The sequence below is a fragment of the Anas acuta genome, chromosome 29, assembly GCF_963932015.1.
Source record: "Anas acuta chromosome 29, bAnaAcu1.1, whole genome shotgun sequence".
Lineage (NCBI taxonomy): Eukaryota > Metazoa > Chordata > Aves > Anseriformes > Anatidae > Anas > Anas acuta.
This window is the reverse complement of record NC_089007.1, coordinates 2,631,498-2,658,835: the sequence shown is the minus strand read 5'-3', so window position 1 is coordinate 2,658,835 and position 27,338 is coordinate 2,631,498. Positions and strand designations below refer to the sequence as shown.

At 60.8% G+C, this 27,338-nt stretch overlaps 1 protein-coding gene across 3 annotated transcripts; it reads right to left on the bottom strand.

The window, feature by feature from the left end:
- Positions 1-1,189: 1,189 nt before the first annotated feature.
- Positions 1,190-20,784, bottom strand: ASIC1 (acid sensing ion channel subunit 1). Of its 3 annotated transcripts, none has more exons than XM_068663462.1 (13): positions 20,330-20,784; positions 20,091-20,205; positions 19,320-19,714; positions 18,246-18,441; positions 5,488-5,638; positions 4,932-5,059; positions 4,681-4,831; positions 4,548-4,604; positions 4,317-4,470; positions 4,146-4,237; positions 3,830-3,909; positions 3,487-3,591; positions 1,190-3,308 (listed from the first exon to the last, which is right to left on the bottom strand). In XM_068663462.1, the coding sequence occupies exons 3-13, from the start codon at positions 19,682-19,684 to the stop codon at positions 3,204-3,206; spliced, it is 1,584 nt and encodes a 527-aa protein (XP_068519563.1). In that variant the 5' UTR covers positions 19,685-19,714; positions 20,091-20,205; positions 20,330-20,784; the 3' UTR covers positions 1,190-3,203. The 3 variants fall into 3 exon arrangements, with proteins under 3 accessions (XP_068519563.1, XP_068519564.1, XP_068519562.1); XM_068663463.1 differs by having other exon boundaries at positions 20,497-20,784; XM_068663461.1 differs by lacking the exons at positions 18,246-18,441; positions 19,320-19,714; positions 20,091-20,205; positions 20,330-20,784 and adding an exon at positions 6,649-7,531.
- Between the last annotated feature and the right edge of the window lie 6,554 nt (positions 20,785-27,338).

Genomic DNA, 27,338 nt, shown 5'->3' with positions numbered 1-27,338 from the left:
TGGGAAGTGCATCAGCTGTGCTGCTTTTGGGGTCCTGGCAACCCCTCTGTGAGGCTGTTCCAGGCTGTGGCTCACCGGCATCGCTTCCAGCAGCAGCAAAACCCTCAGGCAGTCGTGCCGAGGCTGGGGAGGTGCTCGTGCAGCGCCAGGCTGGGACAGATGGGTGGCCAGCTCCTAGCACAGCCCAGGACGTTAATGGGGAGCCCTGGAAGAGATTACGGCTCCCAGAGCTGGGGTCACTGCCTGGTCCCTGCAACAGGAGCCGTGTGAATGGCACCGGGGAGGAAGCGGGCACGGTCAGCTGCTCTGGCTACTCGCAGTGTCTGGCTGCAATTAATTTAGGTTCATTAACTCCCTTCTGGGCTTTGCTGTATCATCTTGTTCCTATTCAAAGCCCACCCCGTGGCCTTTGCAGCACCAGCTCTGGCAGAGGAGGACCAGAATAGCAGCGAGTCTCTTCTAGTTTAAATGCAAAACACCCGTCTGCCATTTCCAGGAGCAAGAAGGACGTGGCCGGAGCCAAGTGACCGGGGGGAGTTTGGCATTTTAGTATTCCCTGCCCACTGCCCATTCGCTATTATGCAGTCTCCACAGGGTCCTGAGGGCCCTTTTGAATGCCCAGGACCCGGAATGTTGCTTTTGCTCTTTGCAGCTGGAAATCTGCAGGACAGAAGCTGTGTTTGCATAGGGCTTGTACTACAACTGCTACTAACTTAGTTAAATTAAAACCAGGTAATATTCCAGCCGGTGACTCATTTCTGCTGAATCTCAGGTACCTGTCCCAAAGCACAGAAGTGTGAGATTTGTCAAAGATCAGCAGCTGCACGTATGTCAATTCTCCTCCCCCTGCTTGAGAGCAAAAGTCAGCTCCCATCCTCCAGCCCTGAAGCATCCCTCGGGGCACGTTGGCAGCACAGGACCAGGCAGGGATGCCGTGTCGGAGATATATAAAGGGGCTTTTTAATGGGACTCTGTTCAACATCATCTCTGTTGTTACAGGTATTCACGTGAGCATTTGGAGGCTGTACTGGAAGTCTGGACCAAAGCTTTATCCTTCCCCTTCCCCCTTCCCTTTTGGCTCCAGCATTTCAGGGATGCCTTCAAGAACATCCTGGGATGCTGCCGTCCCCCCCCCTGCCTCCTTGGGGAGCATTTCCTGCAGCTCCGTGAGAGAGATGAGGCTCAGTGCTCGTGAGTTATATCATTCTTTATATCATCGTTAAGAGTAGCAGGTATTGATGTACAATGCATCTGTCATCTTATTGTGCTTCCTATGAAAATGTGTGTACATAGTACAGATACCAGAGAGAATTCAACACTTTATACACTTGAAGGCATTCAGAGATCAGTAACAGAAAAAAAAATGGCACAAGAACAAGGCCTAAATGCTACGGGATGGGTATCTACACTGATATGATGCATATATAGATATATATATATATATGTACACATATATATATAGTCATATATATTATATATAAGAAATATAAAATGCAGATGGCAGAATAGAAACAAACGAAAAAGTGTATGCTTCAACAGGCGAGCATCAAGGTCAAATCCCAGCCCCATCTTTAAAAGCTTTAGTGGGAGAGAACGAAAGAAAATAAATAAATGACGTGAAATGAAACATTAGGAAAAATCCATAAGAAAATTTATGGATGCGGCCGACCTGTCATCTTTGGGTGATCGCTGGATAACAAAGGACTGCCCCCCAGTTCCTAATTTTGGTCAGGAAGCAAATAATAATAATGACAATAAGAAGAACGAAAGCACACCGTAGAAATAATAATTACCAAAAAGACTTATTGCAAAAGCTCTTAAAGATAAGTAGCACTTCAGCCCCGGGAGGGCTTTTGCTTGATGCCAGGGGGCCTGGGGGCTGGCAGGGGCTGGGGGAGGCCGATTGCCACTGACCCTGGAGCCAAGTGGCCATGCGCTCGCGGGCCCAGGGAGCGGAGACTCGGCCAGAGCCGGCCGGCCGGCCCCCGCTGCTGGGAAGGGGCAGCAACAGGAGGAGCAGCGGGGGTCCCAGGCGGCGAGCTGGCCAGCACCCCAAAGGTGCCCGGGGCTTGTGGCCCCCGGGGGTGGCTGCTGTCGGGGTGGGGTGGGAGCCTGCGGTCCCGCGGACCGGAGCACCCTGTGCTGTGGGGTGTCCCTTAAACCTCCAAACCCTTTTGGTATTGGGGCTCCTGTGCCCGCCTGGCTGAAGCGGTGCTGAGGGGCTCTGCCTTGCGCCCCTAGCTGAGCCAGGCCAGGAACTGAGGCCAGGAGCTTTCCTTATGCCTTTCTCCCCAAGGATGGCTCTTTTTGGGGCCGCACGGGGTAGCTCCAGGTTCCCTGGGGACACTAGGGACTGCGGGGCAAAGCCCAGGAGAGACAGGCAGGGAGACCACCCCGTGACACAGCCGAGGCAGAGCGACTGGGCAGCAGAGTCTTCGATGCCAAGGTGGCACCCCCAGGCTGGGTCCTCCACGGCGCTTGCAGCCACCGGCGAGCTCAGCGGCCGGGCACCGCCGTCCCCGGGGCAGGTGGCCGAGGAAGACGTTTTGGAGAGGTGGAGCTGCCCCGTCTTTGTGCACGTGGAGCAGCCGGGGGTGCCGAGACAGGGCCGTGGTGAGGGTGGGCTGCGGGCCACCGTGGTCCCAGGGGGCAACGAGGCTCTGCTGGGGCTGATGAACCCACGGCTGTGCCCGCTGGCTCCGCAGCGATCCCTCCCGCCGGGCGCAGGGCCACCAGTGAGCGCCGGCCAAGACGTGGGAACAAAATGGGCATGGAGACGACGGATGGACAGACGGACAGGGCTGTGGATGGAGACCGTGCGGCCGAATGGCTGCTTCTTCTTGGCTTCTGGGTTTCTAGTTAAAAAGGCTGAGGGGAGCCGAAGGGGAGGAGACGGGGAAGGCCCGTGCCCCAGCCCGCTGTGCGTGTCGCTCCCCGCGCCGCGAGGATGGCTGGGCTGGAGCGTCCTCGAGTCTCTGAGCTAGCGGGGCAGGCACGGAGCAGCTGCCGCGGAGGCTGCACGCCAGGTTCGAGCGTGGCCCGAGCCGACCGCCTGGCCCGAAATCCGAGGCCGTCGCTCTTGTCCATGTCCCACTGTGGCGAGGAGCGAGGTCCCCTTGGTGTGTCTCTCCGCTGGCGCTCGCAGGGAGAAGGGCAGCTCTCCGGAGGGCTTTGGTAGCTCAGGTTGTACATCCAGACGTCAGTTAGCAGGTGAAGTCCTCAAAGGTGCCCCGGGCCGGGTGATGAGGTAGGATATTTGCTGCGTACGTCATGCCTGCCGGGTGGCCCCGTATGCTTTCACAGGGATTCTGCGGGGCAGAGAGGCTGGATGGGGTGCTGGGCTCACCGGCTTCACCCACAACCCTGCTGAGTGGGATCCCTGGCTCCCTACAACATCTCTGCCTGCTGCCTCTGCTTTTCCCAGCTGGTTCCCCAAGCAGTGAGCCCACCACCGCCGTGAAACACCGCGGCACGCTCAGCACTTACGTGGCGTTTCACGTCGTCCATGCTCAGCGCGACGCCCTTGTCCGTGTTGTTCCTCTTGTGGTTCTTGCGGCACTTCCCCCGCCGGCACAGCCGGTGCTTTATCACCTACAAGAGCCACGTTTCAGCTCCACGCAGGCTCAGAAATGGCTCTGCCCCGTGCCCAAGGTGCAGGGAATGGCCCAGCACCCCACAGCGGGCTCTGCCAGCCCCGGGGGAACGTGGTGCCAAGGGGAGGATGGGGTTGTGCCTGCCCTGGAGGAACAGAGGGGACTGGGGGGGAGCACTTTGGTGTTCCAGCATCTCCCGGGCCCCCTCGCAGCCAGGGGATGGCAGAGGTGCTCACCTCATAGGCGTAGTCAAAGAGCTCCAGCACAGTGAGGATGCTGGCCCCGATGAAGAGCCCCATCTGCCCTCCGATGTCACCTGGAGAGGGGAGGAAAGGAGAGGAGAGGGAATTCATCAGCGGGGCACGAACCCAGAGTCTGGGGGCAGATGGAGCAAAGAAAGGGCAGAACCCATCACTGCTGTGACCCGGTGGGGTGCCCTGCTCTGTGTCCAAGCTGTCAGCACACCCCGGTGCCTCGGGGCTGGGCTCGCAGCACGCAGGACCACGTTGGAGGATGCCAACGTGGGGCATGGCGCAGGGCACAGCCACTCACCCAGCAAACCAGCCACCTCGTACGCCTTCTTCTGCTCGATCGTCTCGTAGTTCAAGGCTTCAAAGAAGATGTCCAGCACCAGGATGTTCTCCCTGCACGAAAAAGAAGCGGCGTCAGGTTGAGGTTTGAGCCCGGGGGACGCGATGCCGCCCTGTCCCCGTGGGGGGTTACCCGATGTACTGCTCCGACTTGTTGTACTTCTTGGCCAGGTACTTGGCAGAGGCCTTGCTGGGGATTTTCACCATGGAGAGCTCCTTGCCGTAGCGGGTGACGTTGCAGGGCATCTCGCAGACGCAGTACTCGTTGTCCTTCTCCACCAGGAAATCTGGGCAGGGAGAGAGAGGGATGAAGAGAGGGAAAAACCCAACACTCAGCCCCACTTTGGGGGCCGGGTGGCCTCACCTAAAGCCGGGTCTGCGCACTCCTTGTACTGCTCCGGGGTGCAGTAAGGGGCATCGCCTGGAGGAGAGAGAAAGGATTCCCATGGGACCGTGTCCGAGGGTAGAGGGGCCGGACCCGGCGGCGCGCGGCTCACCCGGCATGTGCACCATGCGGCAGTTGCAGTTCTCCACCAGGTAGCGGGTCTCGCAGTCGATGCGGCAGGCGGTGATGCTGTAGGTGTCGTAAAACTCCGAGTCGCCCGCCACCGCCTTGCAGTCGCCCCAGGGAGGCGGCAGGTAGATGAGCTGGGAGAGGGAAGAAGCCAGGAGTGAGGAGAGGAGCACAGGGAGCACAGGGTCTAGCCCAGAGGGTGGGAGGAAGCATCCCGGCACCCCCAGCCCCTACCCGCTGCTCCTGGCAGGACACGAAGGTCTGGAAGCCGGGTGCCACCCCGAAGCCCAGCTGGTCGATCAGCGGGGGCTCGTCCTGGCTGTGGATCTGCACCTTGATCCCGGCTTCGAACGAGGTCTCGTCTGCGGCAGAGAGAAGCAGAGAGGGGCTGAACCCGGCTGCCAGAGGGAACGAAACTTCTGCCTGCCACCCTTCCCATCAGCAAATCCATTCCTTTGCATGTCCAGCCATCCGTCCATCCCTCTGCTGCACCTCGTCCTCGTCCCCTCCACCTCTGACCCCTGCAGCCCAGAGCTTGGGGAGAGCAGCAGGGAAAGCGCTCGGCTCTATTTATAAACAAGTGACGGCTGCTTGTCTAAACTGATGGGGGGTTGCCATGGCAAATAGCACAGACAAGGAGGGAAAAGGAAAGCGAAGGACCTGAAGTGGTGAGAAATGGAAGGAGGGAAGAGGAGGGAGCCCGAGGGACGTGGCCCTGCAGCGTGAGGAGCTGGAAGGTGGCTGGGGAGCGGGACAGGAGCTGCTGGCACCCGCTGGGGCGGTGGGTTACCTGTTTCCCCCCACACCGGCAGGTACTCATCCTGCTGAATGTCCAGCATGATCTCCAGGCCGTTGCCGGTGCCCCCCTTCATGGTGATGAGCCGGGGCTTCCCGTCCTGCCCCGCGTTGAAGGTGTAACACTTCCCATAGCGCGTGAAGACCTGCGGGAGAGAACACGGGGCTGAGGCTGGGGCCCCTCTGCTGACCCCAAACTGCCACCGGCACCGTTGCGCAGAGCTGGGAGGGCACCACCAGCCCCAAAATGCCGCCGGCCCCAGCCTGGGGGTACCATCCGACCTGGGATCCTGCCGCACGGGGGGTCTCTCACCGTTGGAGCTGCCTGCTTTTGCCCCGAGAGAGGAGGAGACACCCGCACCAAGGCAACGGGCACGGGAACGGCGTGGGCTCAGCAGAGACGCTTCGCAGATTCACAGCACCACAACCCCACGGACCCCACGGCAGCCCCAGATCCCCGAGATGGTGTCGCTCAGCCCCGTGCCCGGACCAGCACCTGCCCCATTCCTCCTCCAGCCCCATAGGGGACGGGGCTGGACAGGATCCTCAACTCCCCCGTTCTCAGCTCTCACCTCCGGCCACCGGCACGGCTCCACGCTGCTCAGCTGCTGCCAGCCTGGGCAAAGGGCATTTAGGGCCAGCAGGCTGCACGGTGCCAAGCCTAGGAGTGGTGGTGACACGAGGATGGAGGTGCCAGGCACCTTCTCTGCAAGCACAGCCCCGGAGCTGCTCTCCAGTGGGGCCACGCAGCCGGCACCATCCCCGACACCAGCGAGGTGCCTGGGTGCTGGAGGATGGGGTGAAATATCAGCCTGTCCCCATAGCAGCCGGGCAAGGACAGAATCGCTTGCCTGATCTCATACAGTGCTGGCTGGAGCTGCTCCCTGCTCCCTTCCCTCTCCTTTTGGGGCCAGAGGACAGGCAGCAGGAGTCCTTTGCTTCTCCCCACCCCGAGCTGCGAACACAGCGCTCACCACACTGAGCAGCCCCGGGTGGTGGGAAGGGTGAGCTGGGGCGAGGAGAAGGAGCAATCGTGGGGCAGGTGAGGGGTAACGGGAGCCGAGCAAGCCGGAGAGCAGGCAGGATACTTGGTGGAGACGACGGTGCCAGGCAAAAGGAGCGTGCTGCCACCCGGGGCTGTGCTGGGGCTACTCACCGCCACGAAGTCGCTGGGGCCGCACCGCTCGCCCCGGTAGCTGCAGCTCAGCAGCATGTCCTCCAGCTGGTGGCAAGTGCGGTTCAAAAAAACATACAAATTTAGGGGCTCGTCCTCCTCCCAGGAGCTGGGTTGGGCTGGGGCAAAGCCCAGCTCCATCCCGGGCTCGTAGTCGACCAGGGGCGCCAGGTAGAGCAGGTCCTCGTGGCTGAGCTGCGAGACCCGCACACGGTTGATGTTGCAGAAGGTGACGGCGGGGAAGGTCATCTCGGGGCTGTCCTCCTCGCTGAGCAGCGTGACGTGGTGGTACTCCAGGTAGTAAACGATGCGGTCGGCCACCTGGTAGAGGAAGACGGACAGGGAGAGGAGGAAGGCCAGCGCCCAGAGCGCTTGCCGGGCTCCCAGGCTGCCCTCCACGAAGATGTGGCTCAGCCCGTGCAGCGTGCAGCTGCTGGCAAAGGCCACAAAGTCCGTGGCTGCTCCCACGTCCTCCTCTTCCTCCTCTTCATCCTCCTCCTGCCCGTACAGGAACTCGTCCGCTCCGTCCTCTCCCCTCCCGGCAGCTGGGGCATCTCTTGGTCCTTCCTCGCGGGAGAAGGAAATGGTGCAGAAGATCTGGAGGGGCATTGTCCAGCGGGGGGGTCCTGGCCCCTGATCTTCTGGGGGGTCTCCGGCGGTGGCTCAATGCCTTGTAGGGTGGGCGAGAGGGGCTGGGGGAGAGCGGGGAGGGAGGAAGGGGAAAGTTCAGGAAGGAGAAATGGGAAAAGGAGCAAGAGGCACGCTGATGCGCGGGGAGAAAGCGAGAGCGAGGGGAGAGGAGAGGAGCAGAGGGCTGCTCGGAGGGGACGGAGAGAGGAGGGTATATGAGGAGCGGGGACGAGGAGAGGAGGAGCGAGGGGCGGTTCTGCGGGCTCCCCGGTCCCGGGGGACCAGCCCGGCTGCGGCTGGCAGGACGGAGCAGAGACGTCTCTGGCTCCAGAAGCGCTGCCGTGCTGGGAGCTCCTGGCACTGCCTGGGGAAGCCGAGGGGCTGCCAGGTCCCGCGAGGATGGGTGCGCGCGGGGGTGCGCGCAGGCACCCGGTGTGCTGCGTGCTGCATCCTCCGTCCTCCCGGTGGGTCTTGTGGTCCTGGCAGCCTGAGCGGCTGCTCCAGCCAGGCACACCCCGCCGGGGCCAGGCTGTTTCCGCAGCCACCATATGCTTGGCTCTCCGTGCTCTCCCTGCTCTTCACCACGGCGGCCAGAGCCTTGCCCAAAATGCCTGCGGCACCGTCCCGCTGCGGTGCCCGTCTGCGTGGTGTCATTGGGAGCGGATGGATGGATGCTGCGGTGTCCCCGAGCTCTCGTGGTGCTCGCCCTGCCCTGGTGGCACCCGTCCCCTTGCGCTCCAAGGTCCGTTGTCCTCCGAGCCAACTCGGATTTGCAGGATTTGGCACTGCCGTGGTTAGGGCGATGACTCCTGCAGAGCCCAGCTGCTGTGCGGTGCATCACCTCATCCTCCACATCCCTGCGGGGCACGGGGAGCCACAGCTTCCCCCCGGGGATGGCGTCCAGGCTTTGTGCTGGTGAGCAGAATGGGACCAGAGGGACCAGAGAAGCAGCCCCGAGGTGGGATGGGGGCACGGAGCCAGGGCCGGGTGAATGCCGGGAGCAAAGGCATCCCCCACTGCAGCCCTGCGGCAGCACGGCCCCTTCTTGCGGTTTCGCTTTTTTTCCTGCACTCAGCACTTCATAAAAGCATCCGATGTGACCACAGAGCAATCTCCAGCCCCATCCCAGCACCGCAGCCGCCGTCGTGGACCCGAGGGGAAGGGGAGCGTCTGAATCCAGGAGGCCTCTGCTGCGCCAGAGCTGGACGGGAGGTTTCTGATGCTCGGGTGCGATGAGCACACCCCAGCCCGCTGCTTCGGCTGCCGTGCCTCCTTGCCTGCATGCACCATGGGGCATATCAGGGCCCCTTGTCCCTGAGCACATCATGGACACGGGCACCCCCAAATCTGCTGAACAAATACAACCAGGAAACTTCTACGGAACGGATGGGAGCCCGGTACAAAGTTATCGGCTCTTCCTGAGAAAGAGGTGCTGGTGAAACGTGCAGGATGCACCCCGAGGACCACTGCCAGGGCAGGGATGAGGAGAAGTTATGGTGTGATAGCACGTGGTCCCCCAAGGGTCTGCCCTGGGGCCCTCCAAGCTTGATATCCCCCAAAAGGGCCCCAAAAGTGTAAGGGGAACGCTGGCAGAGGCGCTGAGCACAAAGCTGGGGATGCTGTCAGTGCCTGGGAGAAGAGGGGGTGACCTTGGGGACGAGTGCCAGAGCCACAGGATGAAATTTCATAAGGCTGGGAGCAAGGTCACACATTTCAGGAGCAACCTGGAGAATCTGAGCTGGAAACTCATCCAGGGAACAGGACTGGGGTCACATCCTGCCCCTTTGCCTTTTCGGAGATGAGCTGCAGCTGCACCATGGGCAGGGCTGGATAAAAGCATCACCTGGGAGGGGGTTTGGGGGCATGGGGCTGGCTCAGCCCTGTGGTGTGAGCAGGGAACAGGCACCAGAGGCTGCTTTTGGCAGGGAATGAGGCTGGCTGAGGTCAGGCTGGGATTTGTCACGTCCCTTGGCTATGGGACAGGGAGTTTCAGTGACAATGAGTGGAGGAGGGAGAGGCGAAGAAGGAAAATGGAAGAGAAAGGGTTTGCTTCGCCCTGCTGGTCCCTGATGGTGTGAGCAAGGTGCTAATCTGATCTAATGGCATGGAGGGGGGATTTTTAATGTGTCTTTTCAGGAGCAATTGCAGCAGGGAGAGGGAGGTGCTGTAATGAAAACGCTCCATCATCGGCCAGAGCCATTAACCTGTCGCGCTCGGCTTAACCAGCCTGCGGAGAGCACCAAGGCTGCTTCCCAGAGCCAAGCGCTGCCTGGGCTCCAGTTACCGGAGCCACCACTCAAACTGGGCGACCAGTTGATGGTCCCAGCCAGGAGCACGGTGGCACCGGTGCTTGGGGGACCCCGTCCTGCCCCTACAATTAGGGACAAACCGTGGCTGTGTCCCCGTGCCGCGGGCAGGGGTTGCCGTCCCAGTTTGTGCGAGTTTTGGAGATGCCGGAGCCAGTCCTTGGGCTCGCTCCAGCTCCTCCCGCAGCAGGAGTTATTTTTACCCTCTTTCAGGTAAAGCTTTTGCGGGGGAGAGGGACGGGGGATGCTATAATTAGCTGTGACATCAGCCCCCGTGGCGGCGCGTGCTGGGACGATGCCGCCGTGCCCCGACCTGCGGCTGGGGACCGGGGATGCTCCGTGCCCTTGTCCCCTGCTGCAGTGGGGGCAGCGGGACGGTGGCAGGAGCCGGGTTGTTCCTGGCTCCAGCTCGGTGTTTGGCCGCTTTTTGGGGCCGTTTGGCCCCGCTCTGTGCCTTGCAGCTCATCATGGGCTGGGGAAAGGAGGTTCCCCGGAGCGGGGGAGCACGGAGGCGGCGTGGGGGTGGGGGGGGGGAAGGCAGGAGGGGGATTTGACGGCAGCAACAGCACATTTCACAGCCTGTCACGCTTTAATGGCAGAGGAGATCAAAGCCGGGATGGAGTTATTCATAGAGATAAACCAATCCCCGAGGAGGCGAGGAGAAAACAACATTGCAAGCTCTGTTATCCCAGGCCTGCAAGCAGCAGCCCGGCCCCGGGGAGGCTGTTGCAGGAGGTGCCCTGGGAGCCAAATCCGCTCGGCTCCATCCTGGCAAGGCCTGGCCAAGCTGGGGCTGGGCTGCCTGCACCTTCCCTGGGGGGGTCAATGAGGTTGGATGCAATCCCACAGCACCCAGGAGCAGGATTTGGGGGCGGATGTTTGGTGGGGCGAGCGGGCTGCCGTGCGCCTGCGATGCACCAGAGAGGGGGGGAAAAATTCAGGCCTGCAACATTTGGGGCAGCTGCAGCTCCTGAATAAGAGGCAGAGTCGGGGCAGCCTTCACGCTGCTCCTGGGCAGAGGAGGCGGGTGAGCAAGGTGGGATTGCCCGGGCGGCCAGGATCTCTGCTGGGACTAATCCTGCTGCACTTATCAGATGCTGCCACCTTGCCTCTGCTTGCACCGTCGGCCAAGCCAGGCGCAGCTTGTGTTATCCGACCCTTTATCCCCCCAGATTAGACGCTTCACAGTGGATTAGCATGTCACATTCTAATGCAGAAAAATTGATGATTAAAAAGGACTTTTTCTCTGTATTATTCCCCACCTCCGCCTCTTCTCCACCCTGTCCCCATGGGCCCAGGCAGTCCAGCCCCAGCTACGCACATGGGTGATGTGGGAATCCTTTCCTGGCTCGTGCAGGGGATGGGAAAACAAAGGTCCCGTTTTGGGGCTGTGCAGGGCTGCTGTGCTCCATCCTGGCTGGTTTTGGTGACAGAGCCCGGGGTGCCTACAACCAGGATGCTCCCAGTCCCTGCCGGCCCCGTGCCATCCTGCCCGGGGCTGTCGTCTGCAGCCCCAGCATCTGCAGCTCAGGACTTTAATAAAAAGCACATTATGGTGAGTAATGCGCTAAGTGGACTTCATTATGGACCTGGGGCCTCCCTGGCTCCCGTTGTTCCATATCATTTCATATCAGACGAGCCTTATCTCCTCTCCAAACGTTTCCATTTAAACTCCATTAATCTTTCAGAACCTCCCTGGCCCAGCGCTGCTCAGCGCTTCCCAGCCAGCCCTGCCTGGTGCCGGGGCTGTCGGCATCGTGGTCCCCTTGGGGTCCTGCTGCTGGGGGGGATCCGGGGGGGCTCCGTGGGTATCCACGGCCGGGCTCCTCTGTGTATCCACCACGATGGCTCCAGCAGCCGCCTTATCCTTCTTGCTGAGGATCCGTTTACGCTCCTGTAATTGAAACAGTTTGTAATGCCGAGGGCTCGCTGGGTGATTTACCCCTCTGCAGCAGCTCCCGTGCCTTGGAGGGGGGCAGCAGCACCGTGCTGGCTCCTGCCCCACTGGGAGCAGAGGAGGAGGTTGCCGAAGTGCCGCTAATTCCGGGGCCCCCAGGATTATTCTCCGGGTGGACACTTATCCGAAAGCCTTCCCGTGTTTCCTGCCGCCTGTGAATTACCCATAAGCAGGTTGCAATTTTTTCCGACATCCTTCACAATTGCTTAGACAGTTCATGCAAACATTCAAGCCGATGTTTGTATTGGTGGTGGTAGGGGGGGTGGAAATTGTATTCCGAGCGGGTTTTCTCGCTGCGTTCGCCTGCTCCAGCTCTGCGCACCGCATGGTTTTCAAATCAAATCTAATCCAAGCAAGGTGGTTACACAGCCCCGGCGTGTGGCTGCTCTGCGTGGGGCTCAGCGCTGCCTTGTGGGGCTGCTGGGGCAGCGAGAAGGGGCTTAAAATCCCCCATAAACTGAGGGTGGGGGGAGCCCCTGCCCCAGTGTCCCTGGCTCTGTCCTGGTGCTGGGATCCTAGGTGCAAATGCAGCGGATCCTCCATGCAGGGGGGAAAAATATTTAGGAGGAAAAAAAAAAAGTTGTAATATCCAAGTGTCAAGGCCTGTATAAATAAATAAGAGCCTGAGATGGTGAGGTGCATCTTGAGTCATGGTTGTTTCGGGAATTGCAGTGATGCCTGCTGCTTCGAGAGCCCCGGCTCTGACCAAACTCTGCAGGCGATAAAACAAAGGCATCTATAAAAAGCCAGATAAATTAAAACTGAGGCAAAAGGCCATGAGACAGTTAATTTCCCGGATCTCCCTGGGGAGATCTCTGCCTCCTGCGTGGCTCCAGGTGCTCAGGGGAGCTGCTCCCCCTGCCCCAGGTTGTCCCCGTTTAGCACTGGTGAAAAGGAGAAGCCACCTGCAGAGCTTTCCTGGGTGAATTCTTTGAAATACCCTCGGTCACCGAACGCGCCGTGTGCTCAGCTGCTGCTGCTCAGCTTGGCTCTCAGATAAAGACTGAAGGGGAGATAAAGGGGAAATCGTTTGGAAAAAACAAATTCCATTTTCTGGTGGTGTTTCAGGGTTTTATTTCCAGCCTGTGGCTCCCACGAGGGCTGGTGTCCGGGGTGCGTGTGCCTGGAGCTCCGCGGTCGTGGCATCCCTGCCTCCATCACGGCCAGCCAGATGGTGCTCGAAAGCCTCCTCATCTCTTCCAGCAGCTGAAGATACCATTAAACCTTATTAATAATAATTAATAATTAATTTCCTAATGATTTTGTGTGCAAAGGCATCTCAAGAGGAGCAGGAACAGCCTGGCAGGGCCCCAAAGGTGCATCTGAGGTGCTCGGAGCTCTTGGCACGACACCTCCGGGTGTGTTGGGGTGCGCGAAGGGCTTTGGGTGTGCAAGACAGCTCTGGGGGTGCAAAGCAATTTGGGTGTGCAGGGTAACTCTGGCTGTGCAAAGTGCTTTGGGGGTGCGCAAAATGCTTTGGGGTGTGCACAATGCCTCCGGGTGCGCAGTGTTCCCGTGCGTGCGTGGTGCATATTCGCGTGTTCCCGGCTCTGGGCAGGGCTGTGCACGCTGATGGGGATGGGACGGCTGCGATGCCAGCCCAGGACCTAAATGACCCCCGGCTGGGCCTGCTCCTGCTCCTGCGTGTCCTCCTCTCTCCTCTCCTAATCTCCTGCTGGGGTGAACGGGAGCGATGTTGCTCGGTGCTTACAGGTTCGAGGCGCTAACTGATTTACCTGCTCCGTGGCAGAGCTGCTAACGAACCAGCTGCGAGGCGCAGGCACGCGTCGGCCCCCGCTGTGCCATGCCCGGCACTGATGTCCTCTGCCTCTTGTTCCTGACCCTCTTCTGCTGCTTTTGGCTCTGCCAAAATCCCAGGGGGTTTGGGGACGCCGCTCCCGTGCAGCAATAGGGACTGTTTCGTGCTGTCCTGCTGCAAAATGAGTAAAATGTGACTGGATTCAAGCAAGAGTCGCTCGCTGTGTGTTTTTGTGGGGCGAGTGGAGCCGTGGGTGGCTGAGAGATCCCAAATTCTCCCACCTGCACCCTGCAGGCACCAGTGTCCAGAAGACCTCAGTAAGCACCGAGGAAATGAAGCGGCCAAGGAACAGCGCTCATCGGTGCCTCCGCTCTGCACCCGAGGGCTAAATGGCTCTGGGCTGCTTTCTGGATGATTTCCTTGGAGCGAAATACCGAGATCCTTGAAAGCCTCCTAGCTGGCCGAGTCGGGGTGCTCCTGACCCAGCAAATAGCTGCGGCCCCGTCTGGGGCTGCTCCTCTGCTCCGTCAGCTCCGATTATTCCGCGGCACGCTGCCCGTGTCCCACGCGGTTTGCTTCGCTCGCGTGGCAAGCGATGCGAGCTCCGGGGTCAAACGAAGCCGCTGCTCGACGGTGCTGATGGCTGGGACAGGAGCTTGCAGTGACACAGGCGGGGATGGCACCGCCGGGCCCCGGGGACCACGGCTGGGATGCCGGAGGTGAAGCACAACTCGGAAACAACAGATAGAGGCGAACAGTTTCAAATGCTTATAAGTTATTTAGGAGCCCTTGTGCCGCGTTAAGAAGTGATTTACATAAATCAGTTGAATGTTTTACAGCGTTTGTAAACGCATCGGCTTCGTTGGGCACCATGGGGAGCGCCGCCGGGCTCATTGTGCTGCTGGGGACCGGTCCCAGGCTGGGGGATGATGCTTTTTGGGGTCAGTGGCCGGTCCTGCTGCCCACGCGGTCCCCAGGTTGTTTTTTCCTGAGCCAGATGAGCCCGTGAGGTTTATTTCTCAACTCTCTACAGCTCCAGGAAATATCTGGGTATCGGTAATTCCCGCGCCTGGTCTCTCCAGCTGTGTTGGAGATGTTTTTCACTCCGGCTCCATGATTACCCACCAGCGCTTCGCCGCGGGGATGCTGCGCTCACCGCGGGGCTCCGGGCTCGTGACTGCCACGGCCCCGATGCCTGGGTCCTCCGGTGAGTGCTGGGGTCCCCCAGGGCTGAGGGTTGAGGCAGAGCCGTGGCTTTGGGATCTGGGGGGGGGTTCAGAAAGGTGCCTTGGGGTTTGGAGGGGCCCACGTTGCTCCGCGGGTGGGAGGAAGGAGAGGAGGAGCGTGGCAGGGGGTTGCTGGGGTTGCTCCAGACCTCTCCTGCTCCCTGCCTCGCTCATCCTCCGGGCACTCGTTGTTTCCAGGGCAGAGGATGCAGAAAGCCGATGCAAAAGGCAGCGGCATGATCTCCATGTCAGACTCAATTCTCCCGAGTGCCAGCTCAGCCCCGGAGCCTCATGGAAATGGTCCAGAGGTCTTAATCCTCTGCAGTTTTATCTGGGGTGTCCCACGTGCGCTGCCCTAAGGCTCCGAGGCCAGGCACGGCTCCCGCGCCCCGAAGCAGCAGGGGGATGGGGATTTGGGGACGTGACTCTCCCCCAGGACAGGCTGGGGGAGGGGGAGATGGGAAAGCTGCAAAATCACATAGCTCTGGGCATGGCTGCCCACGTCACCCCCACCCCAAAAAGGGGCTGAGCAGAGCAGAGCGTGCGGCACCACCCCGAGGTTTAACGATGGTTTCATGTGGGACAGCCCCAATTCCCATCCCGTGACCCCTGCCATGCCCCAGACCACACACTGTGGGGTGAAGAGGAAGGCTATCCTCATTTTCCCCTTGGTGGAAAGAAAATTAATGGGATTTAGAGCCCAGAGACGAGGCCTCTGGGCAGGGAGCAGATCCACGGGGGAGCGAGCAGCACTCCCGGGGCCTCCGCATGGGGAGGGAGGGGAAATGCAAGCGGGGAGCCAGCGGGGCCGTGCGTTCCCACAGAGGAATGAGGGCTCGAACTTATAAATAATGAAGAAGCAGGCGAGAAACATTGATCTCTGCTGCTAATGAGCACAATGGGGAGCACGGCCCCAAAACGGAGGTGAAGGGGAGGCCGATTCCCCCATCCCCAAAAAGGAGCCCTGGAAGGATTCCCCGTGAGCAGCTCTGTGGGGCTCATGGCCCCGGTGCTGGGGACGTCCTCACCCCGTATCCTTCAGGGATGGAGGCTCTGAGGGGCGGGGGGGGGTTCAGGACATGCCCCACACCTTGTGCGTGCCCCACGGGGTTTTAAGGCCATGCCAGGATTTGGGGGCTGGGGAGAGGAGGCGGCTGCAGCTCCCTGTGCATCCTCCCAGGTCTCCTTCAAGGGCTCAGTCCCCCAAAACCTACCCAAAACCCACCCCCAGAGCATCCCTACATCTATCTACATGTGGCTGCTGCCCCTCGCAGCACCCCCCCACAGCACACAGCCCGGTGGTGATGGAGGGGAAGGAGCAAGGCCGGGGCCCCCCCGATGTGGCCCAGGGATGACGCAGGACAAAAGGGGAGGTGGGAAAAGCCCCCATGACCCCAGGACGGGCTTCCCCTGGCATCCCGCACCAGCCCTGTGTGCTGGGGGATCCTGGGCATATTCCAAGGCCCCTCCATGCAGGGGGGCTGCAGTGTGCCCCCCCGGCATGCTCCCAGCATTATGGGGCCACGCAGGCAGCCCTCCCCACATGGGGGGGGACCCTAGAGCTGCCGTGGCCACCCCCCAGTGATGCCCTCCCACCACCCAGCAGTGCAAGGAGGGGGGTGAGGACATCGGGCAGCTCCAGCCCCCTTATTTTCACCCCGGATATTTCGGTTACGGCACCCCCCCCATCTGCATTCTCTGTGTTTCCCCCCCCGAGCCCTCCCTCCTGCCGGGGACAGATAACGCGGCGGCCGCGGTGCTGGCGGTGGAGCCGCGGCTCTTCCCGTCGCCTCCCGCGCCGGCCAACATCAGCATGCAGCCGGCATCGCCTGGGCGGCCGCGCGCTCCCTGGCTCTCCCCATCACCCCCCGGCTCTCCCCATTGCTCCCCGGTTCTCCCAGTTTCCCCCCCCGGCTCTCCCCATTGCCCCCCCCCGCTCTCCCCCCTGGCCACAGCACTGAAGTTGAACGGTTGGGAAGGGGACGGGTATGGAAAGGAGCGAGCTCCATCCCTGCCTGCACGCAGGCAGCTCCCCCCCAGCCCGTGGGGTCTGGGCAGACCCCAAATCGCCCCCGGCGGGGGTCCCCTCGGGTGCAGCATCTCCTCTGTATCAATAAGGGGGGGCTGTGAGAGCCCCTCCTTGGGCATCCCGCTAGCCTGGGTGGTGCAAGGGGCTCCGAAAGAGAGGCAGTGGGATCTGCAGTGGGGGTGACACGGGTGGGGGGACGATGGGGCACCGGGCAGGGCCAGCGGGGCACGGTGCAGGGATGGTCCCAAGGGTGCCCCAGCACCCACCGGCCTCACTCGGTGCCACGGGGCCCAGAGCAGTGCCAAGCATGGACGGACACAGCAGGGAACAGTGTGACAGCAGGAATTATTAACCTTTAAGACAAACGCCTCTGAAAACAGCCTCAAGCCCCGTTTGGGGACAGGGCAAAGGTTCCTGAAGGGGCTCGGAGGGACGGGGTGGCCGCAGGACCCCGCGTGCGCAGGCGGCGCCAGCCCCAGCCCCGGCACGCACAGCTCTGCCTGCACAAGGCTGCAAGGGGAATCCAAAGAGCAACATAAATATAGCACTGAGCCAGCTTTTTCTAATCAAATCCATTAAATCATCCAAACCTGCTTGCAAGGAATAATCCAGGCAGTAATAATAAACCAGCTGCAAGTCTATTTTGCTTCTCCCGGTCGGAGTGGATGGGGGGAGCGGGGTATTTGGACCCTAACAGATGGATGGAAGGATGAAGGATGAGTTCCTGAGGATGCTTTGGTGCAGAAAACACCACCAGGGAGGGCCAGGCACCACAACCACCTGGTGACTGCACGTGGGACCTGACCCCCACGGGGAGGATCCAGCCCCCTCGGGGCTGCTACTTGCCTCCATTTACCAACCGAACCGCCCAACCGCTAACAACAGAAGGCTGCTCTGTCCAAAGAGCCCGCCGAGGGAATTTACTGCAGATGATTAAAACCACTCGTACGGTGCCGGGACCTGGGCAGCAGCCCTGGGGACACCCAGCCAGCTCCTCGGCACGCTCGGTGGTTTTTTCCTCGCTCAGCATGGGATGCAAGTGGGACATCCCCAGGCCACTCTGGGGACAGGGACGGGGACCCCAAAAGGCACAGAGCGGCGCACGCCACACCAGAGCCAGCTCACAAAGAGCCACCCCGGTTGCCGAATTTATTAGGCAGCGTCCGAATGGCCAGCACTGTGTAATTCCCAGCTGGACGGGGGAGAGGCAGCCGCGGGGGGATAAAGGCTTTATTGTGCGCTGGAGCTGAGCACCAGTTCAAGCCGCAGCCTCCACGCCGCGCTGTGCCACTGAGACCTGCTTTCCCCGAGGGCCTGGGGGGGCTCCCTTAGGTCCCCGCTGGCCATTTCCATGCCTCTCCCTGCTTTTCCATCCTCACCGTGCAGTGGTTTCCAGCACAAGGTGTCCAGCCCAGCATGCACAACCCTGCTTGGCAGAGCCCAAGTGATCCTGGGGAGCTTTGCGCACGCAGAAGGACCCTGCACCGAGCGGCACCCGCGCCTCGGGGGCACCTGAACCTCTAAAGCCCAGCACCATCCCCTGGCATCCCCTTAATGCTGCTGCTGCCCGTTCTTTCTGAGCCAAAAGGAGGCAGGAATGGTTACAGGCGGACAAACACCCTCCTCGCAAGGTGGATTTGCGGCGCTGGGAGGGGGCCGCGGGGGCACTCACCACTTTGAAGTCTTCGGGGGTGCACTGCTCCCCGCGGAAGAAGCAGGACAGCAACATCTCCCTGATGTCGTGGCCAGCCCGGTCATAAAACTCCAGCATGTTGAAAGGTTTGGGCTTGAAGTTTCGGAAGTTTGCCTTGTCCTGCAGGATTTCCATCTGCTTCTCGTCGGCCGTCTGGGTGTCCGGGATCTCGTATCTTAGGGGAAGGAGCAGGCAGAGGCTCAGGCCTGGCTGCAGTGGCTGCTCCCTCTGCCAAAAGTCATTTGGGCTTCGCACGAACTACTTCTGCCCCAACCCCTGGCAAAAGCACTCTGCCCATGGCATTTTTCAGAGCTTTCAACAGCACAAACTGGCCCAGAGGTGTGAGATGGGGCGGGAGGATGGGCAAGGAGGAGCTCAATGCATCCAACCATCAGCGTCCTTCTCCAAGGGCCACTGTGACACCTGCGGCACCGGAGAAGCTTGGCATTGGCAGTGACCACGTACCAAACAGAGCCTGCTTGCCCCCCAAAATCAGTCCTGCAGCACCAGCCCCATTTCAGGGCAGCCCAGCTGCGTGCTCCATGCTGTTGGTGGCAGGCTGGATGCGGTGGCTGTGCCCCACTTAATGAGCACAGACAAAGAGCACACCCTGATGCCAGCCCCGAGTGCATGAGGATGTCTTGGCAGCACCACGGAGCTGCTGCGGGCATGGGGATGGGCCTGGGTGCTGCACCGTGGGGTCCTGCAGCCCAAGGCATGGCCCCAGCGTGCAGGTGACACTCAGCAGCTTCACCTCCTGGCATTGCTGCACGTGGGGACCGGAGCCAGGCTGGATCCATCCAGAGAAGCTCCAATGTGGGAGCCACGCGCCCAGGAGCAGGAGCAGGACCTGGGGTCACCCCGCTCATGGTAGGGCCATGCAATGGCCACATCCCTCTGTAGAGCTGAACTAGCTCAGGATCTGCTTCCTCATGGAGGTTAAGGAGATGCCACCCACACCAGCCACCTTGTGGGCATGTGGGGCACCCGGTGGCACGTTGAGCCGTGGCTGGAGGTGTCCCCCGGGGCCACCCCGGGGCACCCAGCACCCACCTGTTATTGAGCAGGGCGAGGAGCTCGCCGGCGTGGTACAGGTCGTTCTTGGTCACCCGGCTGAAGCGAAACTCGTTGAGGTTGCAGAAGGTGACGGCGGGGAAGGTGAGCCTGGTGGCGGCCACCTCGTCCAGCTTGGTGACGTGCGGGTAGAGGAAGTAGTACTGGATGCGGTTGGTGCAGACCAGGGCGAGCAGCGCCAGCGAGCCCAGGAAGCAGAGCGCCCAGACCACGCGCTTCAGCGACAGCCGCTCGTACGAGAAGATGTGCGAGAGCCCGTGGAGGGTGGAGCTGCTGGCGAAGGCCTGGATGCTCACCGGCTGCCCGCTGTCCACCTCTTCCTCGTCCACCTTCAGGTCCATCATGGTCCGCGCCGGCACCCAGGGGTTGCCACTCTGCCGAGAAGGGAGCCCGTGGGTGCCTGCCGCCACCGCAGCCTCCTGGGTGCTGCCTGGCCCGTGGCATCCCCGGGCAGGGCTGCTGGGGATGCGCCCGGCGGCCCTCGCGTGGGGCAGATGCTTTGCCGTGCCCTGCTCTCCCCCCCGAGCCTCCCTATTTCATCCGTGTCTATTTATTTGGGTGCAGCCTCTCACATTTCCTCCCCTCCCACCTCCTCTCCGCGCTCCCCATCCCACGGCAAGACCCGGGTGCCGAGCCCCACCGGCACCCCACCACAACCACCCCCTTCCAGCACCCTCCGGGGGCCCTCCACGCATCCCCCGAATGGCACCGGCGCGTCGACAAAGAGAAGAAGGAGTGGGAGATGCAAACCTGGAGTCAGGGCTGGCGGCCGGGGCCGGAGCTGGGCTGGTTCTGCTCCGTGGCTGCCGCCGCTGCGACGCAGGTGCCGGGGCTGGGACGAGCCTCCTCCACCGCTCGCTGCTGGCTGGGGAGATGGCAGCGGGAGAGGCGCAGGCACGGAGGGTGCGAGCAGCAGCACCGAGCCCGGCAGCGGCGGGCGAACCGGAAAAGAAGAGGGGGGGGAGAAATAAAAATAGCCTCGGCGGTACCTTGGTGCAAGCGTGGGAGCGGGGATGCGCCGGGGCCTCGCTCAGCGCCGCGCGGGGGGACCGGAGGCGACCATCGGCGGAGAGGAGGCAGCTGATGGGTGCGAGGAGAAAAGAGGGGGAGAAGGGAGGCGAGCGGGAGGCTGCTTCCCTGCCAAACACATGGATACCTCCCCCTGTGGCTATCTGGGAGCTGGTGATTTCTTCAGATGCATAATCCGCATGAAGTCATTGTCTGTGCGCTGGTGGGGCCGGAGGCCGTGGAGGGGTGCCGCAGGCCGGTGGGCAGCGAGGAGGAGGAGGAGGAGGAGGAGAAGGAAAAGGAGGAGGAGGAGGAGGAGGAGGAGGAGGAGAGGCGGAGGAGCGGGGCGCTCCAGCGATTGCAGGCTGCTGGCAGGGGCTGTTGGTGCTGCTGCCGTGTGCATGTGGGTAATGTGTGTGTGCGTGTGCCTGCGTGTGCCGCTCCCATCCCCCAGCGCCTTCCAGTCAGCCTCCAGCTCCCCGCGCCGCCTGAGCCCCCTCCAGACCCCCTACGCAGCCCCGACCCCGCTGCCCCCATCCACGGTCTCCAAAGCCCTCGCAGGCTTCGCCCACGGGTGGCCCCAGCCACCCCAAACAGCGGGGTGGGTGCTGAACACGCGCGTGGCTCCATCCTTTTCTGGAGGACTGGAGGCAGCCGCCTTCCAGCACCTGCTTGGGGTGGCAGTGGGGCTCCGGGGTGCCTCGAGCACCTTCCCTGAGCTCTCTGGGTGCAGCCCTGCTCCTTGCTGCCAGCACAACCCCGGCCGATGCTTGCTGCAGCGGGGACAAAACCCTGCTGGAGGGGCTGGGCTCCTGCCCCGTGCAGGGTGCGCTGCCTTTTTCCCAGCCGTTCACCTTCAGCTGCTTCCAAAGTCATCAGAAAGGTCCCCAGGGTGCTTCCCCGCTGCCCAGGGCAGGTTGCACAGGGTGCTGGGTGCTCTCCTCCTGCCCACGGTAAAGGAAGAGGGTTTTGGGGTGCTGCCCAGCCAGCGCTGCAGCATCTCCAACCCCTCTCCACCTCTGTGTCCCCCCTGTGAGCTCCTTGGGATCTGGGGGTCCCCACAGCCTGAGCTGAGGACGTGCACCCCGCTGCAGACCCCAGCCCAGCTGCAGCAGCGCAGGGAGCAGGGGTTGCTGCAGTGGAATGGAAGCGATGGCTCCCATGTCCTTTATGGGATGTTGGAAAGAGACAGGCTGAGCCTGGGCTCACCCCAAAAGCTGTGTCCCAGCCCAAAGGTGTCCCCCCCCAGCGCACCTTCGCTGCCTGACCCATGGATAATGGGAACGTGGGCAGTTTGGGGTACAGGGAGGTCAGGCATGCGTACCCTGTCCCTAAATCCAAGGTCTTGGCTACACCTGCTTTGGCCCTGCTCTGGAGCATCGTCTCCCGATCCAGCTCCTTGCCCATTCCTTGCTGGAGCAGAAACCTGGGGGCTTCGGGGTGGGACCCACTGGGGGACATCCACTCTAGCCCTGTGGGGACAGAAATGGGATTTGGGGCCATCCCAAGGAGCCAGCGCCCCCCTGGCTCACCGCTGGGCACAGGAGGGGCCCTGCCAGCGCTCGGGGATGAAGCCACGAGGCCGGGAGAGCAGCGTTGGATTTTCCTGTTGGCACCAGCTCTGCTTTTCCCTTCCCCACCGCGCTCTGCAGCGAGGCTCATTGCTCCTTGCCTGGCCGCCAAGCACCTGCTGATAGCTGCCTCTCCATCAGGGCTCCGGATGGAAACCCGGAGAAGGATGCGCCGCTCGGATAAGGGATAAGGACATTAAAAAAAAAGGGGGTTGTTTTTTTTTTTCCTCTCTCCCCCCCCCCAACCTTTTTTTTTTTTATTTTTTTCCTTTCCAGATGACAAGTCATTCTCTGCAGTGGTTTTATTGACAGTAAATCCACCGGCAGTGGCAGGGCTGCACGCGGGGAGGGATGGGGTTTCAGGCTGGATGTGCACGTGGACGCACTTGCGAGCCCTTGATTCCCCCCGGTGCAAGAAACCCCAGCAAGGTTTGAGCCATCCCTGTTGGGAAATGCACTTCCCGGGGGTTTTGAGGGGCTGATGGAGACCCCAAATGTGCCAGGGCTCTTTTCCTGGGGGAGCTGGGGAGGAGGTGAGCAGCCGGAGGAAACTTCCTCGCCGCTGGCCCCCGGCCAGGAAGGATGCAGCTGCATCCTTGGAGTCGAGTGGAGCGTGGGGAGCGCAAGCGTTTCCGCGTTATTTTTCGGGGGAGCCACGTGATGGTTGTGCTGATTCCTGCAGGGAGAGGCAGCGGGGCCAGCTGAGGGCCGTGGGGCTGGCCAGGAGCTAACGATTAGCGCCAGGTGTTAATTGGTAACAGCAAGGCAGCAGGCACGAAGGCTTAAAGGGCGGTAGCCGAGGGTGGGCTGGGACCTGAGCGCAGTGGAGGGTAAAGAGGAGGAGGTGAGCTGCTGGGGATGTTTTGTTTCCTTCCTCTGGATGCTCGGTCCCAGTACGGACCCAGTAGCCAGAGCTCCCCTCATCTGGCCGTGCCTCAGGCGTGCTCGCAGATCTAATTAGCAGCAAAAATGTAATCAAGGGAAGGTGCGGCACCACTGAGGCTCCCAGCACAGGCTCCAGCAGGCAGGCAGCAGGGTGTCTTGAGAACACCTCCTGAGCTCAGGCCCAGGGATAACTCGAGCCCTGGAGGGATTCCTTCCTCTCCCAAGCAATGCTTGTCTCCATTCCACCGCGTGCATCTTGCTTACAGAAGCCAACTTCCATCCTGCTGCTTGGAAGAGCGTCCCCAGGGCAGGAGCATCGCCAGGGCAGGGATGGGTAAGTGCTGCTCGTCCTCCCCACGGCCCAGGCTGTGTCCTGCTATCGCTCCCTCGGACGAGGCAGCCCTGCCTTGCAAATTGCTTCTTTATCTGCACCTGCCACCCAGCCATGGCACAGGAGGCAATTTAATTCCTCATGAGCTATTAATTACTGCGTGAGCTGGAGGTGCTGGGTGCCGCTGCTTGCTTTCCCAGGGTGTAACCACCCTTGGGGTCACAGCCCCTGCGATCTCTGGGGCTGGCCGTGTATTTAAGGGGAGAGTTTGAATTAAAAGGCAAGCAGCGTGGCACATCACAAAGCCCTCCCTGCTTGCTGCCAGGGCCTCGGAGGCGGCGTTTTGGCATCCAGCTGCTTGCTGGGAGGATGCTGCTGGTGTTTGCCCCGTGCTGTGTGCCTGGTGTTGCTCTGAGCCTTGCTGGTGCAGTGTCCGGCCCTTCCCCGTCCGATCCTGGGGGAGATGGGAAGATCCAAGCCCCCCTTGAACCTGGGCTGAGTGACATGTAAAACATCTTCGCAGCCGATTCCTGCTAATGGCTTGCAAATTGCTTCCATCAGCTCTGGTATTACAGATTGCTCATCTGAAATTGCTTCCAGGAGCCCATTTTGGGGCCAAACGCTTCCTAGCTTGGGGAAATAACCATCAGCATCATTAGCAACAGCAAACTGTGTTCAAATGAGGCGCTGTGGGGCCCCACCAGGACTTCCTACATGCGCCTTCCCCACTGGTGGGCAGCTCTGGGATTAGGGCTGTTGTGTCTATGTGGGGCTGGGCACCACTTTTCCCCATCCCTGTCGCTTTGGGGTGCTCCCCCCACATGGCTTTGCTCCAGCTCTGAACCAGGAGTGGCTTTGGTGCCTCCACATACCTCCTGGTAGAGGTCCAGGGCTTCCTAATTCCTGAGCCCATCGCTAATTATCTGTTGGAAGCCAAAGCCTCGCATCTCGGCGAGCCTAACGAGGCTGTTAGCAGAGCCACCTCCAGCCCTAGCTGGCTGGGAGCATGTTGCCATCGTGGGTTGGGCAAACAGTGGCCAAGATAAAACCTCACCTTGCTTCTTTTGGCACCTAATCTCCCTCGCTGTTTCAATCCCACCTGACCATTTGAGACCTCTCCAAATTAAACCTCCGCCTCGAAATCCTGAGAACCGAGCACACGCCGCTCGCTCGGTGGTGCGGCATGGTTGTGAAATTAATCTCCCCCATCTCCCCAGCGGGGTCAGATGCAAAGGGTCGGAGCCAGCCTGGGTCAAGCAGTGTCACTTGGAGGCTGCCTCGCTGGGGTTACCCCGAGGAGGACGCGATCCTCACGCTCAGCACTTCGCTGCCTCCCCGCTCCGAGCCGCTGGGTTGCTCGCCCCCGTGCCGAGCGTCGCCGCCTGATTTATGCCGTGTTGTGCCGTGCTCTCGCTCGCACCCGCTTGGCTCTCCCGGCGCTGGGAGCAGCCAGTCCATTAAACACTGAGTCATCCACAGCGGCTTTTAATTTCGTGAGGGGCAGCAGTTTGGATAATTAAAGGCCTCCGTGGCCAGAGCTGGCGGCTGCAGAGAGCAGGGCTGCCGGGGAAGGCGAGGACACCCGGCAGCACCGATTAACCGGGTGCCACCACCCTGGAGGCGAGGCCGCGGTGGAGCAGTGGCTCCTCTGCCCACTTCTCCCCTCTCTGCTTGGATTTTGGGGTGGTTTTTAACCTTTTCCTGCCCCAGCAGAGGGCTTCCTCGGCCAGGTGAGTGCAATGATGCTGTGTGCTGTTTGCTGCCCGGATTAACCAGGTCCTGATGGGATCTCCCGTGGGCAGATATGCTATCTGGAGGCCTTGGCTTATTAAAAGGACAAGCTGTTCGGGGAGCTGGTAATAAAGCCATGAAAGCTTTTACGAACCAGAGTTGAAGGCACTAATATCGCTGTGCTCTGCGTGGGTGAGAAATTAGACAAGAGTTCCTCCATGCTGATGGGGTTTTTTTTCCTCCCCCCTATTCATCTTTCTCAACAATTATCTTTTATTTTGATATCTTTCTATTTAAACCTTCAGAACCGCGCTCGGGATAACAAGGAGGCTGAATCGCTTAACAACCAGGCACCTTGCAGCGCGGGTGCGGGGGACCTGGAGACGCAGCGGGCGGTGGGGAAGGTGGCTCAGGCTCTCCTGGGGGTCTGTGGCTGCAGGAATTGTCCCCAAGGGTCAGGGGATGAAAGCCCCAGGGCCGTCTCCATCAGGAAGGCTCCTCGCTGACAGCCTCAGGAAGAACTGTGCTGCTGCATCTGTGTTGCACCAGTGTTGCACACCCAGGGCTGGATATTTGGGATTCCCTCTGGCTGTTGCTGCTCATCACCCTTGGATGTGGGTGGCCCTTGCGTGCTCTGGGTTTGCTGCAGTTTTCTTACAGCCCCTGTCTCTGCTTTTCTGCTGTCCTGGAAATCTCGTGATGCTTCAGCCGCAGCTTTCCCGAGTTGTGACCAGCACATCGCAAACCGAGGGTGGATGGAAACACTGGGAAGTTGCTGAGCTGCGTGTGCACCTTCATTAGCTTGAGCAATTAGTGTGAGGAGCATCCTGAAGCACTTTCCCTGTGCGCCATCTCCACCTCGTCTGGCTTCTATCATCCTGGCTTGTTTTACCCTGAGTCCAGAAAAGGCTTCCTCAGCTGGGACAGACGCAGCCCAGGGCTGTTCCCCCAGACCAGGGGGCCTGAAGCAGCCCAGGAAGGACGGGACCCACATCTGGAAGTGCAGGACAGAGGCCCCGCAAACCCCAGCTGCTCCCTGGGTGCAGATCCAGCCTGTCCCCTTGTGCCGCCCCACTTGTCCCATGCCATTTGTCCATCTGCAATCCTCTGGCTTTGCTAGGGGCTGTTTGTCCCCGTGCCTTTGTCGCAGCCATAGCACCTGTGGGGATCCTATTTTCCTTCCTTCTCTCTGACACTGGTTGCAGTCACAACAAAACTCATTAAGGAACCTCTGGGGACAGCTGGAAGGGGAGCTGGATCCCCACATATGGGAAGTGCCAGGTCAGGCCACTGGCACGTGCTCACTGCAGCCCAGAGCTGTGCTGAAGAAGGCAGCTCATGTGTCCCACACATGCAAACACATTTTGGCAGCCCGGGCGACCGTGCAGGAGCTGAAGAGTTAACGCTGCCAGCATCAAGCATCCTTCCAAACAGCACCGATGGGAGCAGCGAGCCTCTCCGCTCCCTGAAAGCTGGCAAACAAATTAAAGCAATGTTGCAACGAACGCGTTTCTTTGCAGCAGAGAGGAGGAGAAGCACCGCTCAAAGGCTGAGGAGACAAAGGCAGTGCAGATGGGTGCTGGGGGACCCGGCGAGCGCCACGTGCTCTGCGCTGCTTTGCTCGGAGCTAAGCTGAGATTTGCTGCCACAGCTCAGTGACAGCGGCTGGAATAACCTGGGGAGGATTTATGGGAACCACATCAAGGCCGAAACGGGAACCTGGCTGCGAAGGGCTGTGGCTGACAGTTGCTCTGGTGATGCTGCTTCTCCATGTTTTGCCTCCAAGACTGTTCTTCCAAGAGGAATTGGGCTGTGCAGGGAGGGAATAAAGTCCTAAATACCCCAGGCGGCTGGATCAGCCTGTCGGCTTCCCAGCAGCCACCCGACACGCACAGCAGTCCAGCATTTCCAAAAATGAGGTCCCATTTGGCTTCTTGTGCTCATATTTGCCTTAAAGAGAAATTAAGCTGGGAGATGCAAATTCCCTAAAACGATGAAGTGAAGCTGGTGGCTGCGGCGGCCCCGGTGGAGCCAGGTTTGGTGCGTGGCAAGGGGGCTGTTGGCACCAGTTTGGTGCGTGGTGCAAGAGCTGGTGGAACTGGGTGGCTGGGACCTGAATCTGTCGTCAGAGTGCTGCTGCTGGTCCCTGGCATGGCCCTGTCCTTGTCCCCCAGCCCCAGAATTGACTGGTGGTGGTGGTGGTGGTGTTCCTACCCTCCCCCAGACAGCCAAGCCCATGCAAGGAGCAGATGGAGCCCATCTTGAATGTGCAGTCTCAGCAAAAGCAAAGCCAATAAGCGAGTTAATTACCGGCGTGTTATGTGAGAGCTGGGGATTCCCAGGAGATGGCGGGGACGAAGCAACCCCCTGCTTGCCATCCGCAGCCCTGGGAGCTGCTGGAGGAGCCGGGTGACCTGACTGGGGGCAGCCTGTTGGCAAAAACCCTCAGCAGGAGGGATCGGAGCTCTGCAG